Source organism: Clupea harengus, chromosome 15, assembly GCF_900700415.2.
Source record: "Clupea harengus chromosome 15, Ch_v2.0.2, whole genome shotgun sequence".
Lineage (NCBI taxonomy): Eukaryota > Metazoa > Chordata > Actinopteri > Clupeiformes > Clupeidae > Clupea > Clupea harengus.
In genome coordinates this window covers 687,718-709,924 of record NC_045166.1, presented here as the reverse complement: position 1 = coordinate 709,924, position 22,207 = coordinate 687,718, and the positions used below count along the sequence as shown (strand labels likewise).

Sequence of the window (22,207 nt, the reverse complement as noted above, 5' to 3'; positions counted from 1 at the left end):
CAAATCTCTCTCCAAAGGAAGAAGAAGATGAATCTACTTTGTGCTTTCTTGTCGGTGGACTGATAGCAGCGTTGCCGTTGTATTTACTCTTTTCTTTTCGCCCTGCCGACATTAAAACAGTCCATAGCTTTTCAAGCGATTACAGAACACTTTACACTAAACTATTAAACAAAAAAGTACGTTTTCATACGTGATTACGTGACCGACAGACCAGCCTGCTAGTTGCTTTGCAGGGTTAGCTTGCTAACGTTACTTAGCGGTGGGCAGTCGAGATTTTTCTAGAACTTTCTAGTTAGGTAATAGCAGCATTTAGCGAGCTGTCTAGCTGTCAGATGAGATAGTACCAGTAGTAGTAGCTACCTGGCTTGATAACGTGAACTAAACAACTATTCTGCGACAAAATGGCCAAATGGGGAGAAGGCGACCCACGCTGGATCGTGGAAGAGAGAGCTGATGCTACCAACGTCAACAATTGGCACTGGTAAGATGTGACAGAAGCTGCCGCAGCTCAATGGCTCGCATATCTGTCCTGTCCGTGTTGGTGTTCTGAGTAACAGATTAGGTGGAGTAAGCGCGAACACATGGCTGAAGTCTAACTTTGACTTGAACCAAATAAAAGTCAAATTAAGTAACATTAATGTGACTATTGTTGGTATATTATACAACATTCTTGAGAAATCGTAGTGGTACAGTTCTCTTAACTACAATGGCGAGTTACCCTCGTGAATACATTCCCCCCCCTAGAAACCAACTTTTACGCAGCTGTAGCCGGGCACCAGAACTGAAGCATCTGGGAAATAGTGGGCTCTTAAGGGGGTTGCTAACGTAGCTAAGTAATCACTATTTTTAGACCGCCTGGTTCAGGCAGATGGGGGGTGTATATATACACCAAAGAACAGCTGCCACGCTCACTTCTCACACAATATCACAGCTCTGATGTGGTCAATGCAGAGGGAGAGTAATACTTCCGTTCTGCCAACAGCGCTGAAACTACTACTTTGTGAAACAAACTTTTTTTATTGATTTCAAGAAACACGAGGTTGGAGTAAAAAACAATTACTTTTACGTTTTAGACCGTGCGGCTTCTGTTCCTTTGGGGGTGAAGTTGTGTTTTATATTAGGATGTCCAGAATGCAGCGACAGTGTGATCTAGATATATGACCCACATGTGAACTGGTTACATTCAGCACATGCTTATCCTCATGTCATAGAAGTCCACTGTTAGCATCAGATTGGAACCCTCAATATTTTGTGAGAAGAATATTGTCCTTCTGGCTTATCAAGTAATTTGCTATTTTTCCCTAATACTAAATCAAGCAGTCTGAAGTAGAATCCTAAATGAATGTAGATGGGAAGTCAGTGACCCTCTCACCCTCTCTTCAGTGAGTCCCATTCTCCCTGTCATTGTATCCTTGGTGACTAACTATGGGGTCCTGCCATCGTAGGACAGAGCGTGACGTGACCGACTGGTCCACCAACAAGCTGAAGGGACTGCTGATGGGGGTGCGTGTGGAGGGGGACCAGGGGACCTGTGAGGTCACGGCCGTCGACTCTCTGGAGGGGGAGGCCTCGATCAACAACCGCAAGGGCAAGCTCATTCACTTCTATGAGTGGCACGTCAAAGCCACGTGGACTGGTGAGTTTCAGACCAGGGATGCACATGTAAAGACACTGGTGGTGTGTACATGCATTTCCAACTATCTGTCACAACATGCTCAGTGTCCAAATGTTACCTCTGTGATTTTGCACTGCCCAGATGTCCATTTAACATTAGGGCTCCTAACATGTATGATGGCATACGTATGATTGGCATGAGTCTTGATGATGTTATTCGGAATCCTAAAGCTTGCATCACTCCTATGCTGCAGTAAAAAACATAAGACAAGAAAACAGTATTAGAGCACAAAACACGTCTCTCTTCATATGTAATAGCAGGGATTGTGATAAAGATTAGATTACCAAGAATGGATGGACATTCTGGTTGAGCAGAATGGTCAGTATCCTTTGCATCCTTGACTCCTCCATTTGGAATTGCCTATCCCATGTCCTGTCGATATTTTTGTTGTCTTTTCAGTTCCAGTCAAGAGTAGCAATTGTGCATCCTCATCCATTTCATTTGTTGTCCATTCTAATGTTGACCGTTTCATGTTGCATCACACTCCCCTCCGAGGGTTTAGGACACTTTGTAAAATACACCCTGTCTGAATTTGAACACTGAATTCAATCAAGATACCTTTGTCAGGTGGTGATGCTGTATTTTATGACAATTGTCATTTCGGCTGTTTTGTTTTTTTTAAACTGGCAACATTGCTATAGAATCTTTGGAATAGAATGGAGGAGTTCGGTTTGGTGTCGTAGTTCGGTTTGTCTGCACCTCACAGACAGATCAGAGCATCTTGCATAACAGACAATAGAAGAACAAAAAGAAACAAGTTGGTCAATTCACCCTGTTGTGACCTTTAGAACAATAAACTTTCACAGACAGGCGCCTTTGGAGCCTTCACTTGTCCTGATGATCATGTGATTGTAGAGACAGGTGATCTGATAGGTGTTCACTCTTCAATTCCTAATTTGTGTTGTTTTCTCTCACAGGAACAACCAAAAGTGGAATCAAGTACAAGGGGAGCATTGAAGTTCCAAACCTGTCTGATGAGAATGACATGGATGACCTGGATGTAAGTTACGGTTGAAATGGAAGCAGCATTTTGTGTGAAAGCATGATCAATATCAAGGAACAGATCAGGCTGATTTTTCCACGCTGTCATCTATTGTTACATCTGTGTAAATACAGGTCAAATAATCCAGTTACATAATATATAAGGGTATGTTTCACAAAATATTTTCAGAAACTTCACATTTATGACCTATATAAACAATTTTAGTAGGTTATATGATGCATTGTGCACCTTATGCAGTTTTGTCCAAATGCGATTAGTGTCTTTCATTCATGCGTCTGTTCTTCTTACATGTCCATCTTCATATCATAGATCAGTATTGGCCTGTGTAAAGATGAGCCCCAAACACCACTGGCTGACCTCATGAAGAAAGAGGGAGCGAGAGCGGTCCGGCTCGCACTGGGCAGCTACATCAGCCTTCTGAAAACGGGTGAAGGCTTTGTCTTTAACACTAAAGTGCTTCAGTCAGTCAAACAGTTACAGAAGCAGGGGGAAGCATTTTATCCCTTCAAATACTTGTGCATAGACTAAATTCAACAAGGTTCCAGTGTGTAAAGCTATGCCTGTTGATCATGGTTCTTAATTACCATTAGGATTTTGTCGTGACTTTAACAAGTATCCCTAAATTTTTTAGAGTTCTCGCAAGGCATGATTCTTCCTACGGTAAATGGCGTGCCCAGCGCTAAGCAAGAGCAGCCAGCACCCCCCAAAGCCAAGATGGACAAGACCCAGGTCAGTGGGGGCTCATACTGCAGCTGACGCTTAGGCTAGTGGTGAACATTCAGTGGGTTTCAACTGGGTGTAACAGTTTCCTTTTGTGGTCTTGGCTAAGAGTCATTACAGCTACTATATTAAGCTCAGAGAGACTTCATCCCTCTGGTGAATCAGGTCTTGCCATGGCTGCTGTTAAACTTTTAGAACCTGTGTTTAGAACTGCCAATCTTTCATTTTCAAGGTATTGATGTAGTGGATTAAACAACTTCCTTCAGGATTTAGGGAAGTGGTATTTGGCCTCTCCGCACTGTCAAATCATTTGATCATCTGTACCTTTCCGTTCTTCAGGCTGGCTCCTCTACTTCAGCTTCTTCAAAAAGTGCCGCTGGGGTGAAGATTCCTACTTGCAAGTTCAGCCTGAAAGATACTTTCCTCACAGCACCAGAGGAACTCTTCAGAGTCTTTGTCAATCATGAGGTGAGGATGACCATGACTGGGATACTTCTGAGATGTACTGTGATGTATGCATCATGATATGTTGGGGTAGGTGGCAATATCCAGCCCTGGTGTCTTCAGGAAGGTTAAAGATGGCCATTTTTTTGCTGTCACAGATGGTCCGGGCCTTCACACATGATGCTGATGCAGTCGTGGAAAACCAGAGAGGGGGAAAGTTCCGGCTCCTAGATGGAAATGTGTCTGGAGAGTTTCTGGATCTGGTAAGGAAAGGAGATGGATTCTCAAGGGGGGCCAGGAACATGTGCTGCTGGTTCTAGCCGTTCTAGCCAAACCGGTTCCCACATTCATAAGCACCAGCTGCTCCAGATTTGGCCTCGTTTGGAATGACAGTTCCTGTTTGTCCCATTCCTGTCAGTAAAACTTGTACTCCTTTTATTTTGATTATAGTAATTTCTAGACATTGTTGTTCTCCCCCCCCCCCCCCCCCAGGTACCGGATGAAAAGATCGTCATGAAATGGAGATTTAAGACATGGCCTTGTGGTAGGTTACAGCTCTGCTCTGGTCAGCCTTCTTTTCTGATCATACAGATAAAGTAGTGAGTTGACTGTGCTCATGTTATTTCCCTGCTCTCTACAATCCATGGTTGTATCTATAATCTCCCTGTATATTTAAAAAAAAAAACACTGTGGAAGAATGTTGCATTACTGAAACACACACTACCATAGCTCTGTATCTGGCACCAAGTACAAGGCATGTAGGACCCTGCTGCCCTGTGTGCTTGATTATATTTAAATGTGGATGATTTGAGAATTCCAGGCCTTAGTCATCCATAAATGGTCATGTTTATGGCTGTGCCTCTCATTCATTCCCAGAGCACTATGCCACTGTGACCTTGACCCTGAAGGACAAAGGGGACGAGACCGACCTGCACCTGGAGGCCAGGGGCGTCCCCACCAACGAGGAGGAGCGGACCAAAGAGGGCTGGCAGAGATACTACTTTGAGGGCATTAAGCAGACGTTTGGTTTCGGAGCACGACTCTACTGATCCAACTAGCGCACACGCACACACTCTTTACCCATAGACAGAAGAACACACACATTCTGAGTTATACTCTCCGAGCAGCATACAGAGAACAGGGACTACGCTCACTCTTAAGGATGATTATGGTGGTAGCCATAGCCGTCTGTTGTGACGGCCATTTTTCCAGCACCAGCTTGTCTATGTGTAGGATTACCCTGTAACGAGTTAACCTTTTCTTGCCTAAGATGGAGGCGAGGTTTGCCTCTAATACAAAAAAAAAGCTTTTAAGGGTCAGCGATTTCACGCATTTAAAAAAAGTACACCATTTTTTGACGTTGATCTGTCTACATGTGACCTCTTGCAGTGTGTTTTACCCATTCGGAGTATTTTGAATGTCATTTTAAGTTTTTGTGTGTTTACATCGAAGTGGAATTCAGGGGTCTTTCATGTGACCGTTCAGTTCTTTTTACAGAATGAGCCTACTTTTCAGAACAAATGCAGATTGTTTACAAAGACATCTGTGTTGATTCTTGTCACATTGAGATGCAATTGGTCACCAAGGTGCAGAATATGGAAACTATGACCCTGTAAAAAAAAAAAAGATTTAATAAGCGAGTAATGTGTTGATGAAATAAATGTAATGTATAAATTATTTTGATGAATGTTGTATGATTAAATGTTTTGACTAATTACTAGAGGTTCCCTAACACTTGAAATTGTTAATAACCCTTAAATTCAGACGGCAAACGTCCACATCTAAGGCAATCATCTCCAGTACTGCTCCTCAATAAAGTAATCAATCTGTTCGATGTGTGTATTGTACTTGCGAACAGGAACTACCTATCTGATTGAAATACAGTGACTTTGAAAAGTATTCAACCCCCCTGAAAATCATCACCATTTTCACAACTACAAAAGATCATTTCTCCAATCAGTAATTCAATTGTTAAAATGTATACTCTAGTATATTTTGAAAGGCTGAACAAGTGATTTGTCTGTTCATGTTTGAGTTCCAGATTAAAGGTACAGTGTAGTTTTTTAGTGGTATCTGTTGGTAGAAATGGGATGTAGTATTTATTGTTAGGTTTTCATTGGTGTATTATATTACCTGTAACTATGAATTGTGTTAGAATTAACCCTTTATATCTACACAGGGAGCAGGTCCTCTACCACGGAGTCCGCCATGTTTCTAACATTGGTTTTGAGGGTCACGCTTGTAAAGGAAAGGGCATTCAGCTGGTTGCAATTCAGCAACCTCACTACTAAATGCCACTAAAAACTACACACTGTACCTTTAAGGCAGATGACAAATGAATTGCCAATGATACAGATGTGACTCATTTGACCATTACTGATCATCATTTGGTACTACCTATCAGTAGAGCGCTTCTGAATGTAAAAGTCACTCTGTCTAAGGATCGTCAGCCAGGTTGTGAAATGGGAGGGAGGGAATGAAGACTAAACAAGGTGATTCAAATGTTGAAGTGAGGAAAAGTCTCCACTGAGTGGAAATTGCATCACACCACCCAGATGTAGAAAAGCCTGTTCCCCAATCCAACCGCGCAAGGAATATATTAAGTGGGAACTGAAGCCAGCACTGAGCACACATCACCCCGAAAAAATCAAAATGTCTGTGGCTGGAATTGGGGTGTAGGAGTCGACAATCTTAAGAGAAATCCATAAAAATAGGTGGCAAAAAAAACTAAAACATATTGCTTTAGTTAGAAGATCCACAATAAAGCATGTTTTGAGGTTGTTTAAGATATGGGGGAAGGTTTTTATGGTCATAGGAGACCAAAATAGGTATTTTTGGCCTATCCCAAAGCGCCAAACGTGGTGTAAATCTAACAGTGCCAATGCCTCAGGAAACACCATCCCAATCGTTATATTGGTGGCAACCTCATGCAGTGGGCATATCTCTTGCCTGCAGGAACTGGGGAATTTAAGGCTGCAGCAAATGGGTTCTCTACCCAGGATTAATATATCTGGGTTGAATACTTATGCAAGCAGAATATTTAATTTTAAGTAGATAAAGAACTTACTTAGCCTTTAGAAATATATTATAGCATAAGTGTACAAACAATGTCAAAACTGAAAATATGTGTACGTATCTTTCGTAAAACAGAAAATGGTGATGACTTTCAGGGGGGTTTCATACCTTTGCAAGCCACAGTATCATGTTCATGTGGCAGGTAGACAATTCCATGCAACCTATCATAATCTTTGCTATTCCGACAGCTGGTTTACAGGTGGAAAAGTGGAATCTTATAGTATATCTGAAAGAAAAGAGAGAAGAAGTAGGACAGTATATTGAAATGGGTTTTCCTCCTGCGCTATTCTGTTTCACTGATTAATATTAGTAGGCATATTTGTTTTACTTTTCCATGTTGGAAAATCGTTCGAGAATATGATTGCCTTGTGTACAATACTGTGTTTCTTGTTTGAAGAGTTTTTTGTCGTGTTCGTTTTCAGTACTAACCTAACTGGTGTAAAAAATGGGGCATACATGTACATGTGACTATCAAAGTTTGTCCGTCTGTAATTCTCGCTGTCCAGAACGTTTATGTAAATGTTGTTTTTTAGGGGTAACAGATAATGTTTTGGAAGGCGTTTCCTTAACTTCAAAGGAGCTGTCGTGTACAATGTAACGCGTTCGCAGGTATGTATCATAAGTCAATTGTGTGTGCATACGCCATTGGACAAGAAGCCTTTAACCGCATACGATTGGCTGCTGTCTGTCATCGCGCATCGCGATTGGTCTTTCGGAGGATTAGGAAATGGTGTGTGAAAGGGTTAGTGGCTGGTCATCTATTTGGAACTAGAGCAAGAGCTTTCGTTTCTGTATGTGTTGTTTATTTAAGTTTCACAGACAGTGCCGCGCCGAGGTATCTTTTGGTTGTATCTGTTCAAACCCACACATTGAGCCACGACTACTATATAGAGGGAGCTTTTGTTTGTAAAACGATAAATGCTAACTAGCTAGCTCGCTAGCTTGCTCACTGTCTTGAGTCGTGAGGAGCGTTGTTGGCTCTTACTAGCCAGCTACCGTGTGGATTAGTTCAGTGGTCTCATGCTCAACATTTTACCAACGACGATGTCTTTGACATAGCCAACTGACATTACCTGTATGCGTGTAGAGACACTTGTGATGCAGGTTGTATGTGGTCACTGGAACGTCAGGTATAGCTACTACCTCATGCGGAATAACTGTCGTAGCTAGCTAGCGATAGCTAACTACTCCAATGGAATAGGATATAAAAGTGAATGATCAGCTGATTGAGCCAAACAGCTAATCTGTTTAGCTAGCTATAGTTGTCCTCGTTGATTAAGGGCTGAGTGGATGTTCCGCAATGAAGGCGATGAGGATCTGTCAACTTCTAATTGTTGTTCTATTTATGTCTCTGGGAACAACAGCTGGTAAGTCAAAGCGATTATCAATAAGACTGTGCAGATCAGCTTTCTGTGTACCTAGACAATAGTTATCCAGATGTCCTGTAGGCTCTCATAATGCTTGAATACAAACTCGGCGATTTGTTTGTGTTGTAAGTGGGCTGTAAATAAGTCTCCTCGTTATTTCAGTTATCCAAGTAATCTCAACAGTGCCAAAAAAGCACCGTACTCGCCCGGGACGCTAACTTTAGACTTTAAACCTTAAACCTGGTAGACTCGCAACATTGCAAACACTGAATGAACTCGGTTGATGTTGAACATCGCTTCTTCCCGTGACTGTTCTGTGTCTTTGCAGATTTGCAAGCGGAAGAGAACGAAGTGGCAGACGTCAAAGTAAGCAACCCTAGTTTGAGAGCTCAATAACACACCTAAATATTTAACGATGTTATTTACTATGTGTATTGCTTGTGACCTGACACTTTCACCTGTACTTGATTGTCGTCTTGATATCAAATGCTTGGTTTCCTCCCTGACTACAGCAGAACATAGAGGAGGAGGAACAGGTCCCAGTAGGGGCCCGTGTGGTAGCTGGGCAGTCGGTTTACCAACAGGAGTCCCCCCCCACGGAGGAGCAGGATCATGGAGGGAGAGTGCCGGAGATGGAAATAGAGGGGGAAGACAAGGAAGACCTCCCTGACCAGCCCCCCCCTATCAAAGAGAAGCCCAAAGAGAGTAAGAACACCTGGGAGTAGTATTTAGTCCTGCCTGGCTGGATGTTATGGTTGGATTATTTCCTCTGGTGTCAGTAGAACAGATGGTGATCGAGGTGTTTCATGTCATTTGGAGTCATGTCATTTGGAGTTTTGATCTCATGACCTTATGAAAGTGGGGAGGGAGTGCTGGTCATTCTGTGGTATCTTTGTGAATGGAGAAATTACACTGATACAGGTTCATAGAGGATAATCAGTTTTCACTGTGTGTCGATGATTGTGATTATCATTTTCATAAGCATCTCTCAGTGTCCTTTTACACTCCTTAGTACCCCATTTTTAGTTTATGCCTCATTTTTCACCAATTTACTGTACCTATTGGCAAAGCTCAGCGAAATACACACAATGTACTGTCATACGGCGTAAGATCGGGTTAGGTGTCATTTCTCCCTGAGTGTCAGGTCATACGTGTCACAGTCCCTTTCTTTTTCTGTCAACGTTGTGCTTGGATTGGTTCAGAGTGCCTTTCTCTGATATCCGCTACGCTATATGAGTGTTTAGTTAGGTTTCGTTTGGTGTCACTTGCGAGCACTTGGGCCTCATCTCTGCCGTGTTTCTCTCCTTTGCTGCAGTTCCTGTGGTGAATGGGGGCACAGCCTCAGGGGAGCCCTGTCTGTTCCCGTTCCTCTTTATGGGTAAGGTGTACACCGACTGCACTACAGAGGGCCGCCGGGACGGCAGGCTGTGGTGTGCCACCACCTACGACTACGACCGGGAAAAGAAATGGGGCTTCTGTGAAAGTGAGTGCACTGTGTGTGTGTGTGTGTGTGTGTGTGTGTGTGTGTGTGTGTGTGTGTGTGTGTGTGTGTGTGTGTGTGTGTGTGTGTGTGTGTGTGTGTGTGTGTGTGTGTGTGTGTGTGTGTAGATGGTCTTGTTTGTGAGTGAGAGCAAGCTGTTAAATAAACGAATGTCCTGAGTGGTAATGCACTTTAGTGTGGCAAGCATGACTTTGTGACCGTGGCAACGCTGTGTTGAACCTTTAAAAAATTCCAAATAGTGACTCAATTTACCAGTACCAGCCACTAGAAATGGACCCTATGGGTAATTTGGGTACAAATTGCAGTGTTGGTGTTGTTGCAATCTTTCTATTTTCTTAAACAAGATTTCATATCATCAGACGATGTTGATGTCAGTATGGCCTCATCATTGTTTTGTGCCCGTTGTTATCGTTGATCATATATTGTGCTATTGCTACACAATTTTGTCAACTTTCTCTCCTCACGGTACATATGTTGGTTTTAATAAATCCAACAGAGCTGGTTAATATAATAAAAGCCCTAGAATTTGCTTAGAGCTGATTGGCTAGAGCTCGGTGTTGGTGACTGGTGTTGTGAAACCTCTTGTGGTTTCACAAACCTAATCGTCTCCAGGTGTGATCAGGTAGCAACTTCACAGCTCACTCAAGGACCTGGGAACAATATTATGTACTTAACAAGCCACCGACACCCTCACTTGTTTTGAGCTCAACCGCTGCCATCCATTCACTAATGCTCTCTCTCAGTCTGTCACTGGTAGTGAGTAACACTGATGGAGCTGACCTCGCCCATGAACTGTGTTCTGACCTTTGACCCCTGACCCCCTGTAGCGGAGGAGCAGGCCGATCAGAGGCGGGAAGCTGAGGAGGCCGAGGAACACTACCAGTCTGCCATCCGGATGATCAACAGCACTAACCGAAAGAGCCAGAAGAAAGAGTAAGAGCTTCCTTCTCTCTCTTCCCCCGTGTCCAGCCTGCCTTAATCCCTATTTTTTGCCCGTGATCCCTTTAGCGATGTTGTACAGGGAGCTCAGAGGTCTTACCCACGGCAGGCTCAGTGTCACTGCATGCTGGCTCTGCTGGCTCTGCTGGCTCTGCTGGCCCCTGTGCTGTGGCAGAAGGATACTATGGCCAGGCTCAGACGGCAGTTTTAACAGGATCTGTGCAGTGTTTGCCCTAAAGACTTCACAGGTTCTCTAAGGACAATGTAATGTATCTAAAAGGCAGGTGCTAATGTGACATGCTGCAGGTTTGGCAGTGCTGTTCTTTAACTGTGCTGTTCTTTAGCTGAACCGCTCCAGATGCAGGCGTATTTAATTGATTGGGTATTCGCTGGTTTAGCACCACTGACATTTGAGATCAGTATTGAAATATGGGGTGTTGTAGGGAACGTTTCTGTGACATATCAGTGTTAGCATAGTTTTATTGATACATGAGAATGTAGGCAGGTCATAGGATTTTAGTTGTCTTGCTGGTGAGGGGGAGGACCCAAGCACTGGTTGTCATACGATTTTGAATATCACCTGTTGGTTGTCATGGGATTTTAAATATCACCTGTTAGTTGTCATGGGATTTTAAATATCACCTGTTGGTTGTCATTGGATTTTAAATATCACCTGTTGGTTGTCATGGGATTTTAAATATCACCTGTTAGTTGTCATGGGATTTTAATTATCACCTGTTAGTTGTCATGGGATTTTAAATATCACCTGTTGGTTGTCATGGGATTTTAAATATCACCTGTTGGTTGTCATGGGATTTTAAATATCACCTGTTGGTTGTCATTGGATTTTAAATATCACCTGTTGGTTGTCATGGGATTTTAAATACCACCTGTTGGTTGTCATGGGATTTTAAATATCACCTGTTGGTTGTCATGGGATTTTAAATATCACCTGTTGGTTGTCCTGTCTCCCCTTCCTCCTGTTTTTCCCTCACTATGTCTGGTCTGGTCTGGTCTGGTCTGGTCTCCAGGGCGTATGAGAGGCTGCTGGAGATCTCCAGGAGAGGCCACACCAAAGCCACAGAGAAGGTGGCTTACGCCATGCTGTTTGGGGACTACATGACCCAGAACGTCTCTCAGGCCAAGGGTCTGTTTGAGAAGCTGGCACTTGATGGATCTCCCAAAGCCCAAATGGTATGTCCCTTCTTTTCATCCACCCTATGTGAGACTGAACTTCAGCTTACCTGGTAGGACGTGTCGACAGACTAGAGGTTGGGTTGTGTGTGTGGGGCTTTGCCCTCGGTAGGGTGCACAATACAAAAATAGGCTTAGTCAATACTTCATTGTTTATCAATACATTATTAATCAATACATGTTATCCAAGAGGAACCCTGAAAGGTACCGTGTAGAGCTCTTTGGTAAAGGGTTATTTGTGGAACCTTGTAGAAGCCTTTTCATACTTAGGTTAGGCTTAGGCTCCTTAGAAACCTTTACGTCCACAACCAATATGATTCTCTGAAATGTATGCATATTGCTGTGGTTGAAGGTGTCTTCAGTGCAATGGAATTTTTATAAGCACGCATCTTGTCCCGTATCTGAAATGTAGGCCTTGTTGCTATTTTTTAGTATCTGACTTCCATTTGTAATGTCCCATCAGGCTCTCGGCTTCCTGTACGCGGCAGGTCTGGGAGTGAACTCCAGTCAAGCGAAGGTAATCGTCCTCTCTGTACTCAAAGCAAACAGCCTGTGTCTGGACACTGGACTTGTTTCAGCATGAGCTCATTGTGGTGGATAAAGTGAATGCACTTTCTATTACAGAGCCCAAAATAGTAACACTGGACATTTTAAATACGCCTCAACTAACATCCGTTTTAACACATAGAGAATGTTCACTGCACCACCTCATATAGCCCAATGGTGGCTGATCGATTTCAGTTTATATGTTCTATGTAATGTCAATAACACACCTCTGAGTGCTGTTTGTCATGATGTCATTTGATTTGATGTAATGTAATGTAATGACTTATGTAAAGTGTTGATGGGAATGGTATGCTGAGACCTACACTAAGTGCTATACTGATAGCAGTGTACTTTTTTCTTCTTTTTCTTCTTTAAATGGCGTGTTAGGCCTCCTCCTTAACTGTTTTCTCATGTTCTTTTAACAGGCTTTGGTTTACTACACCTTTGGTGCCTTGGGGGGTAACCTGGTTGCCCATATGATTCTGGTATGTATTAAATGGCTTTCTCACGGTCTCTATTCAATCAGACCTGGGACTCATCTGACATATGTGCACCCTGATTATGGACTGCCATATGCCTCATTTAAATCAAATGCCTACCAGGGTTCCAGCTAATATATGGAATATGTATAGAATATATAGGCTGGTATGTGTTCATATATGCTCTGCAAGCTCATTTTAAGATATTAGCAGCCAGTAAAAAGAACTAAGCATTTACATGTCTAATACAGTGTACAGGCATCAGTGTCATGTGAGGTATGCATTTACATGTCTAATACAGGCATCAGTGTCATGTGAGGTATGCGTTAACATGTCTAATACAGTCATCAGTGTCATGTGAGGTATGCTTTAACATGTCTAATACAGTCATCAGTGTCATGTGAGGTATGCTTTAACATGTCTAATACAGGCGTCAGTCTCATGTGAGGTATGCATTTACATGTCTAATACAGGCATCAGTGTCATGTGAGGTATGCTGCGTTAACATGTGTAATACAGTGTACAAGCATCAGTGTCATGTGAGGTATGCGTTAACATGTCTAATACAGTCATCAGTGTCATGTGAGGTATGCTTTAACATGTCTAATACAGGCGTCAGTCTCATGTGAGGTATGCTTTAACATGTCTAATACAGGCGTCAGTCTCATGTGAGGTATGTCTTCAGCTGCTCAGTGAATGGTCATGTGATTCATCTTCATCTTCCTCCACAGGGCTACAGATACTGGGGTGGAGTCGGTGTGCCTCAGAGCTGCGAATCAGCGCTCACCCACTACAGACTCGTGGCCAATCACGGTAAGCCTTCCTGTTATCCACTGTTCCTCAATTCAGGCTGTCTGTGGTGAGCCAATGAGGAAGCGAGCATTGGTTTGTTTGTTTGTTTGTGTTTTTTTTAATAGAGATGGGGCTAGATTACAACCAGTCTAATGAACCACAACGAACACACAGCATGTTGTCCCGTCTCTGCTGTTGTGGATCCTGATGGGTTTTGTTGTTTTGTTTTGTTCTTCCTCAGTGGCCAATGACGTCTCCCTGACCGGAGGCAGTGCCGTGCAGAGGATCCGGCTGCTGGACGAGGCGGAGAACCCGGGTTCCACCAGCGGCATGCTGGAGGAGGACCTCATTCAGTACTACCAGTTCCTGGCGGAGAAGGGAGACGTCCAGGCACAGGTGTGCACAGCTGAACTATGGGTCTACTCTGGACACGCATTCTATCCATAAAGGATAATATGTGTGATACTAAGCATACCATGCATATCTGAACAAATATTCTGCAATGTGTAACAGATAGTGTGGGCAGAACAACCACTCTTAGTTTGCACCGTGTCTGTGTGAGATTGAGATGTTGGTATGGTATTGGGTCTTAAGACGAACATATTTAGTTTGATCAGCCAGAGTGCAAAGACCTTTTGAATATTTCAAAAGTTGTTAATTTGTCGGTTTGTCGTTTCCAGGTTGGACTGGGTCAGCTGCATCTTCACGGTGGCCGAGGAGTCGAACAGAATCACCAGGTGAGCTTTGAACTTTGTTTCTCAGTGCCACTGTTTTCATCGCTACCATCTATAATATTTAGGGCTCACCTCCTTGTGTAAACTGTTTATCTGTTGAACTTGAGGACTTCTACTGTTACCATAGTAACTATCAGGCGCTTGCAGGATCTCAAGTCACTTTTCCCGTATGACGCATAATTAACTAGTCTGTCTCCCACCTCTCTCTCTTCAGCGTGCCTATGACTACTTCAACCAAGCTGCCAACGCGGGGAACACCCATGCCATGGCCTTTTTAGGAAAGGTAGGGGAATACCGCCTCTCTGCCTGCATCATACAGTGTTCAATACAAGGGACCGCACTGAATGGAATGTTTAAACCTGTCCCCATCTGTCATAGTGTTGCATATTTTTTCCATGCTAATTGTTTCCTTGTGTTCAACCCCTCCTGTGTCCCACCTCATCTTGGTCACGCTGCAGCGTGAGGTGTCTCCATTTCCCAATGTCTGTGTGCTCTATGCCTTTAAGAGCAGTCTAGTATCAGCAGCATGTCCTAATGGTCTGCCTGTGTCTGTCTTCAGATGTACTCTGAGGGTAGTGAGTCTGTGCCCCAGAACAACGACACGGCGCTGCAGTACTTCAAAAAAGCCTCCGACATGGTGAGTGGCTGCTCTAGCCCCGCTTCAGGCCTTCCTCTCGCCATAAGGCAGCTGGCAGCTGGAGGTCTTATCTGTCTTAACTTTATCTCCCTTTGCTGTTTCCTTCTCTCTCTCTCTCTCTCTCTCTCTCTCTCTCTCTCTCTCTCTCTCTCTCTCTCTCCTAGGGGAACCCAGTGGGACAGAGTGGTCTGGGAATGGCCTACCTGTATGGAAGAGGGGTCCCTGTGGTGAGCCAACATTTCACTCTTATTTGCATACAACACTTCCCAGTTTATCTTTGTATACACAGTACACACAGTCCATAAAAAAACATCAAATGGTGCAGCATTGACAGAAATATAAGGGATAGACAAGGCTTTACCAAGAGACAAAAGTGTTTTTTTTGTTTGTTTTTTTTGCTTCCATTCCAAAACGTTGATTTGAATAAGCTGTGAGGAAGGATTAGTATGAGTGGAATGTGCCATCATCCTTCACAGCGTACTAAAGTTCAGATCTGATCAACTTTGACCTACAAAGTCACATACGCTACACATTTGGCCAGTAGATTAGTGATAAAATGTTTGAGTTGGAGTTAAACCACCGCATTAGAGGAATGCCTCTTATCTGTGTTCTCATCGCTACAATACTAACAATGCATGTCATTGTGAGAGAACTCATTTATTGGTGAAGCATTGTGAGCTAGCAAGTGCACATATATCGACAGTTTGGGGGAGAAATCGTCATGCGAGAGGTAGAACTTTAATTTCACCGAAAAATGACGATGTCAGGATGAAGCAGCCAATCGTGTTGGGCGCTCCCGAGCCTGAAACAGGAAGTCTCTCCACGCGCGGTGGGTGTTGACGTGTGTTAAATGGGATTTTTCTTTGTTCCTCCAGAACTATGAGTTGGCACTCAAGTACTTCCAGAAGGCTGCTGAACAGGGTTGGGTGGACGGCCAGCTTCAACTAGGAACCATGTACTACAGTAAGTGTGTGTTTGTTTTCAGTTTGTGCCTGTGTGTGTGTGCTCTTTTACTGATGCTCTGTCTGTCATTGTTTACTCCTCCCTCTCACCTTACGTTCGCTCTATTTTGTCCATGTTGTTTGTCTGTCTATTAGCCTGAATTTCATAGATGCATCAAGCGTTGGTTTCTCTGGTTGCCAAGGAGATTGTTGCTCTGTGAAACACCCACCAGTCTTCTGTTCTGAAACTGAAGGAAAACAACAGCAGTTATGCAGAGTTCTGTGAATTGCTATCTGTCATTTTAGCTGCCTGTTCTCCTGATGTTTGGGGCAGTCTATATGGTCCCATTTTGGCTTCAGAATACAACCTGTTTCCCAATGTTGTCAACAAATTGAGATGCAATTGTGAATATAATCTGATCTGCTGTGTTGGAAGCTAGTCTAGTCTATCTTGCATTTGAAAAAATGAATGTGGATTTAGATTCAGTGCTTGCATTGGGAAGGACCATTTGAAATGTAGTGTGCTGTGATAAGATTGCTGTGGTCTGATATTAATGCCATGTGGAAACGGAATGAGTTAGATGGCAGCGGAAGCCCCTGTTCCACTTCTTTTTTCACCCTCGCCTTTCTTTTCTCCTCCCTCACTTTCTCTTCCTCTTCGCCATCTTCTTATCCATCTCTTCATCTCTCTGTGTACCCCAGATGGCATCGGGGTAAAGCGAGACTACAAGCAGGCTCTAAAATACTTCAACCTGGCCTCTCAGGCCGGCCACATCCTGGCCTTCTACAACCTGGCACAGATGCACGCCACTGGCACAGGGGTCATGAGGTCATGCCATACTGCCGTGGAGGTAAGAAATGTGTGCACTCATCACATGCATGCTCTCACACACACTCACACACACTCACACACACTCACACACACTCACACACACACACACACACACTCACACACATTCTCTCACAGACATACACTCACACATTCATTCCTAACACATATGCACAGATACATGCTACAAAGCAGTCATGGCGGTAGAATAGCACATATCCAGATGCAGAAATATCCAGACGCACTTTTTTATAGTCACTACACTCACTCACATTCCCTCACTCAACGGTGCCCACTAACTAGTGACATTTTCATTTTGTTAGTTAAATCTTTAACGCTTTAAACTTTGTACTCAGTAACTCATTAAAACATGGTCTCTTACTGTGTGTGTGTGTGTGTGTGTGTGTGTGTGTGTGTGTGTGTGTGTGTGTGTGTGTGTGTGTGTGTGTGTGTGTGTGTGTGTGTGTGTGTGTGTGTGTGTGTGTGTGTGTGTGTGTGTGTGTGTGTGTGTGTGTGTGTGTGTAGCTCTTTAAGAATGTGTGTGAGCGTGGGCGCTGGTCTGAGCGCCTGATGACGGCCTACGGCAGCTTTAAGGACGGGGACATGGACTCCGCGATGGTGCAGTACCTGCTGCTGGCCGAGCAGGGCTACGAGGTCGCCCAGAGCAACGTGGCCTTCATCCTGGACCAGAGTTAGTCACCTCCACCCTCCTCCTCTGTTTGCTCTCCTGTCTGCCTCTCCTCTTTTCGTCTCCTTCTCATTCCCTCTGTCCTCCACTAGGGGGAGCTCACAGTAAGGGGTATACAGTCAGGGCCTCCCAGATGCTGCTCTCTGCTTATCTGTTTCTCCGCTCACTATTGTATCAGTGAGAATGATACTTATAACAATGAAAAAGAATTAAAATATATAAATAATGATCCTTTTTGTTGCAGTTATAAAAGCTTTGATTCCAGTAGTCATATTTTTCTGTAACTGATGTCCACCCTGCAATCTTCCAAATGGACGGCACAGTACTGAATGTGTGTTGAATTATACTGCAACTGATGACTTTAAAGGGAACACCATCTCGCTTTGCTGTGTGTGTGTGTGTGTGTGTGTGTGTGTGTGTGTGTGTGTGTGTGTGTGTGTGTGTGTGTGTGTGTGTGTGTGTGTGTGTGTGTGTGTGTGTGTGTGTGTGTGTGGTGTGCCGCGCCGTGTGTGGCTTCAGCAGCAGATGGATCTCACATCTTCAGTGAGAATGAGACGTATCCACGAGCGCTGCTCCACTGGACCAGAGCTGCTGCCCAGGGTCAGTACTCAAACACGCCCCCCTCAGGCCAAAACATGCACTGCGCTCACCAGCACCACGGCACTAGTCTGAGGATGAATGCTACTAGTCTGTTCATGATCCTGGTCCTGCTCCTGGTGGCTCAGCTTTCAGTAGTTGTCTTCTCAAATAGATGAGTGAAGCCAGATTAGTTTAGCTACAGAACATACTCCTACCTGAGTACTTTAAATCTCCTATGCTAAAGCGCCAATATGTTAGAAATATTGTGAATCATCACCAAGGTTACTAAATAGTGACGTGAATTTTGGTCTGCCAAGGTGATTTTTAGGTGTAGGATTATAGGTACAGTCGTGTAGGACCTCTGTTTTGACATTCATGTATTGTTGTTCTGTGTGTGTGTGTGTGTGTGTGTGTGTGTGTGTGTGTGTGTGTGTGTGTGTGTGTGTGTGTGTGTGTGTGTGTGTGTGTGTGTGTGTGTGTGTGTGTGTGTGTGTGTGAAGGCTACACAGTGGCCCGCATCAAACTGGGCGACTACCATTTCTATGGCTACGGCACAGACGTGGACTATGAGACGGCCGTCATTCACTATCGGCTGGCCTCCGAACAGCAGCACAGCGCCCAGGCCATGTTCAACCTGGGCTACATGCACGAGAAAGGCCTGGGCATCAAACAGGTACACACACACACACACACACACACACACCAGAGCCATGTTCAACCTGGGCTACATGCACGAGAAAGGCCTGGGCATCAAACAGGTACACACACACACACACACACACACACACACACACACACACACACACCAGAGCCATGTTCAACCTGGGCTACATGCACGAGAAAGGCCTGGGCATCAAACAGGTACACACACACACACACACACACACACCAGAGCCATGTTCAACCTGGGCTACATGCACGAGAAAGGCCTGGGCATTAAACAGGTACACACACACACACACACACACACACACACACCAGAGCCATGTTCAACCTGGGCTACATGCACGAGAAAGGCCTGGGCATCAAACAGGTGAAGGACATGGACACTGATGCACGCACACACACACACACACACACACCAGCACACACACACACACACACACCAGCACGCACACACACACACCAGCACACACCAGCACACCCAAACATACTCACAAACGCACACACTAACAAACGCACACACTTCAAGAATCAACTGAAGTCTGCTGAAGCCTCCACATCCTTTTTGTATACTTTTGAGTTGTGAGTGGCAGTTCTCATCTGTAAATCTGTCTCCGTCTTGAAAGAGCAAATCAATGGCCTAGTTTGAGTGGAACAGCCATTGAGTTGACTGAGTCAGTGGAGGTTCTGATTGGACTTGGGTTGGGTTGGGTGTGTCCTCCCCCGCAGGATATCCACCTGGCCAAGCGCTTCTATGACATGGCAGCCGAGGCCAGTCCTGATGCCCAGGTGCCCGTGTTCCTGGCGCTGTGCAAGCTGGGAGTCGTCTACGCACTTCAGTACCTGCAGGATCTCAATGTACGCCTCACACAAATACACCCCACACAGAATGCTTTAGCGTTAACCAGAGTGTGTTCAAAAAAAAAATATGTTATGCAGGAGAATTTGAATTAATATGAAATTTGTAAAAATAGAAAGCACATGCCTTGAACCACATGAGTTACCTTCTCTCTCTCTCTCTCTCTCTCTCTCTCTCTCTCTCTCTCTCTCTCTCTCTCTCTCTCTCTCTCTCTCTCTCTCTCTCTCTCAGATGACGGACATGGTCTCTCAGGTGGACCTAGACCAGCTGCTGGGCCCTGAGTGGGATCTGTACCTGATGACGGTCATCGCCCTGCTGCTGGGCACGGTCATCGCCTACCGCCAGCGGCAGCACCAGGCCCCCCTCCCGCGCCCCCCTCCCGTGCCCCCGAGGGCCCCCGCCGAGCAGCCTGAGCACCCAGGCCCCGCCATGCCTGAGGAGCAGTGATACATCCCTGCCCAGCCGTTGCCACCAGGAGGGGGAGGAGGAGAGAGCGGGTTGAGGAGGGAGGGGGTGGGGGGTATCAGGAGCGCTAAGAGACTCAAATCAGAACGTCTTCACTCTCTGTACCCTCTCACCCTCCCAGGAACCTGCCCCAAAGCCAATGGAAGAGACCATCATCCAACCTCCCCCTTCTCTCTTTTTCTTCTTAAGCTGATCCACCGATGCTCCAGTCCTGTCTAACACACACCTCCAGCCTCCTCTTCACACAGCCCCCCCCCCCCCCCCCACCCCTCTTACATTTCAGTTCAGTGGACAAAAGAAGACGGAGACACTGAGCGACGAAATTGAAACAAGTGTCCCTTTAAGACATTGAGTTCCCAAGTCCCCAGCCAAGTCTCCTATCTCCCCACGTGGGGTCAAGAGGTCGTGGCGTGATCCTTCCACGGGTGACGCCTGGCAACACCACAAAACCCTTCTGAATCCTCAGCCTCAATAAGGGACGCTGTCAATGAGAGGAAGAGGGAGACAGAAAGAAAGACAACAAAAATGTCCTTTCTTCGACAACCCTTGTGGACTGCTTGAGGGTGCAGACATTACAGACTGTCCAGAGTGGTCAGGGAGACTGGGTAGTGTTTCCTTGGCACTTGGAACACATAGAGGAAAATGAATGCTCATGAATGAAACGTTTTAAAAGTCAGTTTTGCTTGCCTGTTGATGTTCTTTTCCATTTCTTTCTGTAGCAACTGTAGCTCTCTTGGCTAGCAATATGAGTTGTCATCACGTCTTCTGCCATGAGGTCAAATGTGGAGGATGTCATTGCTGTTGTGTATTTTCTTTAAAAAAAAAAAAAAAAGTTTCAGGAATGTTGCCAGGCATATTCTGATATGTTCTGTTCTGTTGGAGAACATGTTCTTCAGGCACATGTGTCATATTCAGGAGAACTACCAGAGGAACACTGTTGGCAGCCCTTCAGCCGAGTTGACCAGGGATGTTTGGCAGTAGAGTGTTTGTTGTTGATGTAAAATAAATCTGACAAGGTTAATACTTAAGATTACAACTGGGGTTTTTTTTTTTTTGGTATGTGATGGTTAACACTCTTAAATGTTCACGTTGTCCACCCTCTGAGACCTCTCCTTAAAGCGTAATGACTGAAGAGCCACCCTGAGAAGGCAGGATGGAGCACGGCGTGGTTGAGTCCTGACGTCTGAGCTTTCCCACAGAGGCCAGTTTTGCTACTTCAGCCACAGAGGCTAGTTATGCTACTTCAGCTTGATCCTGCGGAAAAAAACTCAACACCAACTACATACTTTCAATGCACCTGGTGTGCCGGCTTCGTTTTAAAAATCTAGTTTTTGACAGCTATTCTGAGAGGATATACCCTAGTGGAGAGCACTAGGTGAAATTTATTTGTATTTATATTTCAATGCTTTGCAATATCTGTAAAACAAAACAAATAGTATGGACATATTCAGATTCAATGGTTGATATTCATTTTGGGGGGAGTTGTGAGCATGCTTGGGCTCACTCCACTGGACAGGAGAAGGAACAAGGAAATATAATTGAAATGTGTGTTGAGATGTTGGGCGTAGCTTGTTTTTTTTTCTGAGGATATTTACCCTTTTGTGCAATTTATTTGTGAGATGGATTCATGTCCCTTCACAGCAATATTCAATGTATGGACTCTTGAAAAGGAGGCACAGACTTGTGTTCATTCAGTCAAACGAGGACTGAGATTGGTCTTACACAGTGAATGGCTTAGAGGGAAATGGCTGTTGTTTAACCCGGCCATCTCTATCCAGCACGGGATATGATGGACGACTTCCACATGTCAAACTTCATTCCTACCCTTCATCAAGCTAAACAACTTTAGACAAAGTGGCATTGGTAGGAAACCGCACATTCTGTGGCTTGAGTACATCATTTTGACCATGTCAAGTTTGTAATAAATGAATTAAAATGAGCCCTGGCCACACAACGGACCCATCAGTGTCTGCTTTTTATCCCCTCAGACATTTCCCAACTCCTAGGACTCATTTTGTATTTGTTGGGAACGCAACTCCCAAACTATAACCACTGCCATACTGTGAGAACAAAATAT

General features: G+C 44.6%; 2 protein-coding genes across 4 annotated transcripts; both read left to right on the top strand.

The window, feature by feature from the left end:
• On the top strand, positions 1–5,673 carry ahsa1a (AHA1, activator of heat shock protein ATPase homolog 1a). Of its 2 annotated transcripts, none has more exons than XM_031581176.2 (9): positions 1–481; positions 1,451–1,636; positions 2,593–2,675; positions 2,988–3,105; positions 3,310–3,407; positions 3,738–3,866; positions 4,001–4,105; positions 4,335–4,386; positions 4,719–5,673. In XM_031581176.2, exons 1-9 carry the CDS (start codon positions 454–456, stop codon positions 4,889–4,891), a joined length of 972 nt encoding a protein of 323 aa, XP_031437036.1. In that variant the 5' UTR covers positions 1–453; the 3' UTR covers positions 4,892–5,673. The 2 variants fall into 2 exon arrangements, with proteins under 2 accessions (XP_031437036.1, XP_012679427.1); XM_012823973.3 differs by having other exon boundaries at positions 1,446–1,636.
• A 1,937-nt stretch (positions 5,674–7,610) lies between these two features.
• On the top strand, positions 7,611–21,158 carry sel1l (SEL1L adaptor subunit of ERAD E3 ubiquitin ligase). Of its 2 annotated transcripts, none has more exons than XM_012823953.3 (21): positions 7,611–8,284; positions 8,613–8,650; positions 8,797–8,989; positions 9,600–9,767; positions 10,613–10,718; positions 11,756–11,918; positions 12,382–12,435; positions 12,890–12,949; positions 13,675–13,756; positions 13,977–14,131; positions 14,416–14,472; positions 14,684–14,752; positions 15,029–15,106; positions 15,271–15,333; positions 15,982–16,069; positions 16,750–16,898; positions 17,402–17,567; positions 18,087–18,164; positions 18,644–18,816; positions 19,536–19,664; positions 19,897–21,158. In XM_012823953.3, exons 1-21 carry the CDS (start codon positions 8,218–8,220, stop codon positions 20,110–20,112), a joined length of 2,352 nt encoding a protein of 783 aa, XP_012679407.2. In that variant the 5' UTR covers positions 7,611–8,217; the 3' UTR covers positions 20,113–21,158. The 2 variants fall into 2 exon arrangements, with proteins under 2 accessions (XP_012679407.2, XP_012679406.2); XM_012823952.3 differs by having other exon boundaries at positions 18,084–18,164.
• Positions 21,159–22,207: the final 1,049 nt, after the last annotated feature.

What these genes read in the sequence shown, in the direction of transcription:
- ahsa1a (XM_012823973.3), top strand. Translation starts at nt 402, where the DNA reads ATGGCCAAATGGGGAGAAGGCGACCCACGCTGGATCGTGGAAGAGAGA. An exon ending in CGTCAAAGCCACGTGGACTG is followed by an intron (nt 1,637 to 2,592) that starts GTGAGTTTCAGA and finishes TTTCTCTCACAG; the next exon opens with GAACAACCAAAAGTGGAATC. An exon ending in CCAAGATGGACAAGACCCAG is followed by an intron (nt 3,408 to 3,737) that starts GTCAGTGGGGGC and finishes TCCGTTCTTCAG; the next exon opens with GCTGGCTCCTCTACTTCAGC.
- sel1l (XM_012823952.3), top strand. Translation starts at nt 8,218, where the DNA reads ATGAAGGCGATGAGGATCTGTCAACTTCTAATTGTTGTTCTATTTATG. An exon ending in GTCTCTGGGAACAACAGCTG is followed by an intron (nt 8,285 to 8,612) that starts GTAAGTCAAAGC and finishes GTGTCTTTGCAG; the next exon opens with ATTTGCAAGCGGAAGAGAAC. An exon ending in GATCTCCCAAAGCCCAAATG is followed by an intron (nt 11,919 to 12,381) that starts GTATGTCCCTTC and finishes ATGTCCCATCAG; the next exon opens with GCTCTCGGCTTCCTGTACGC.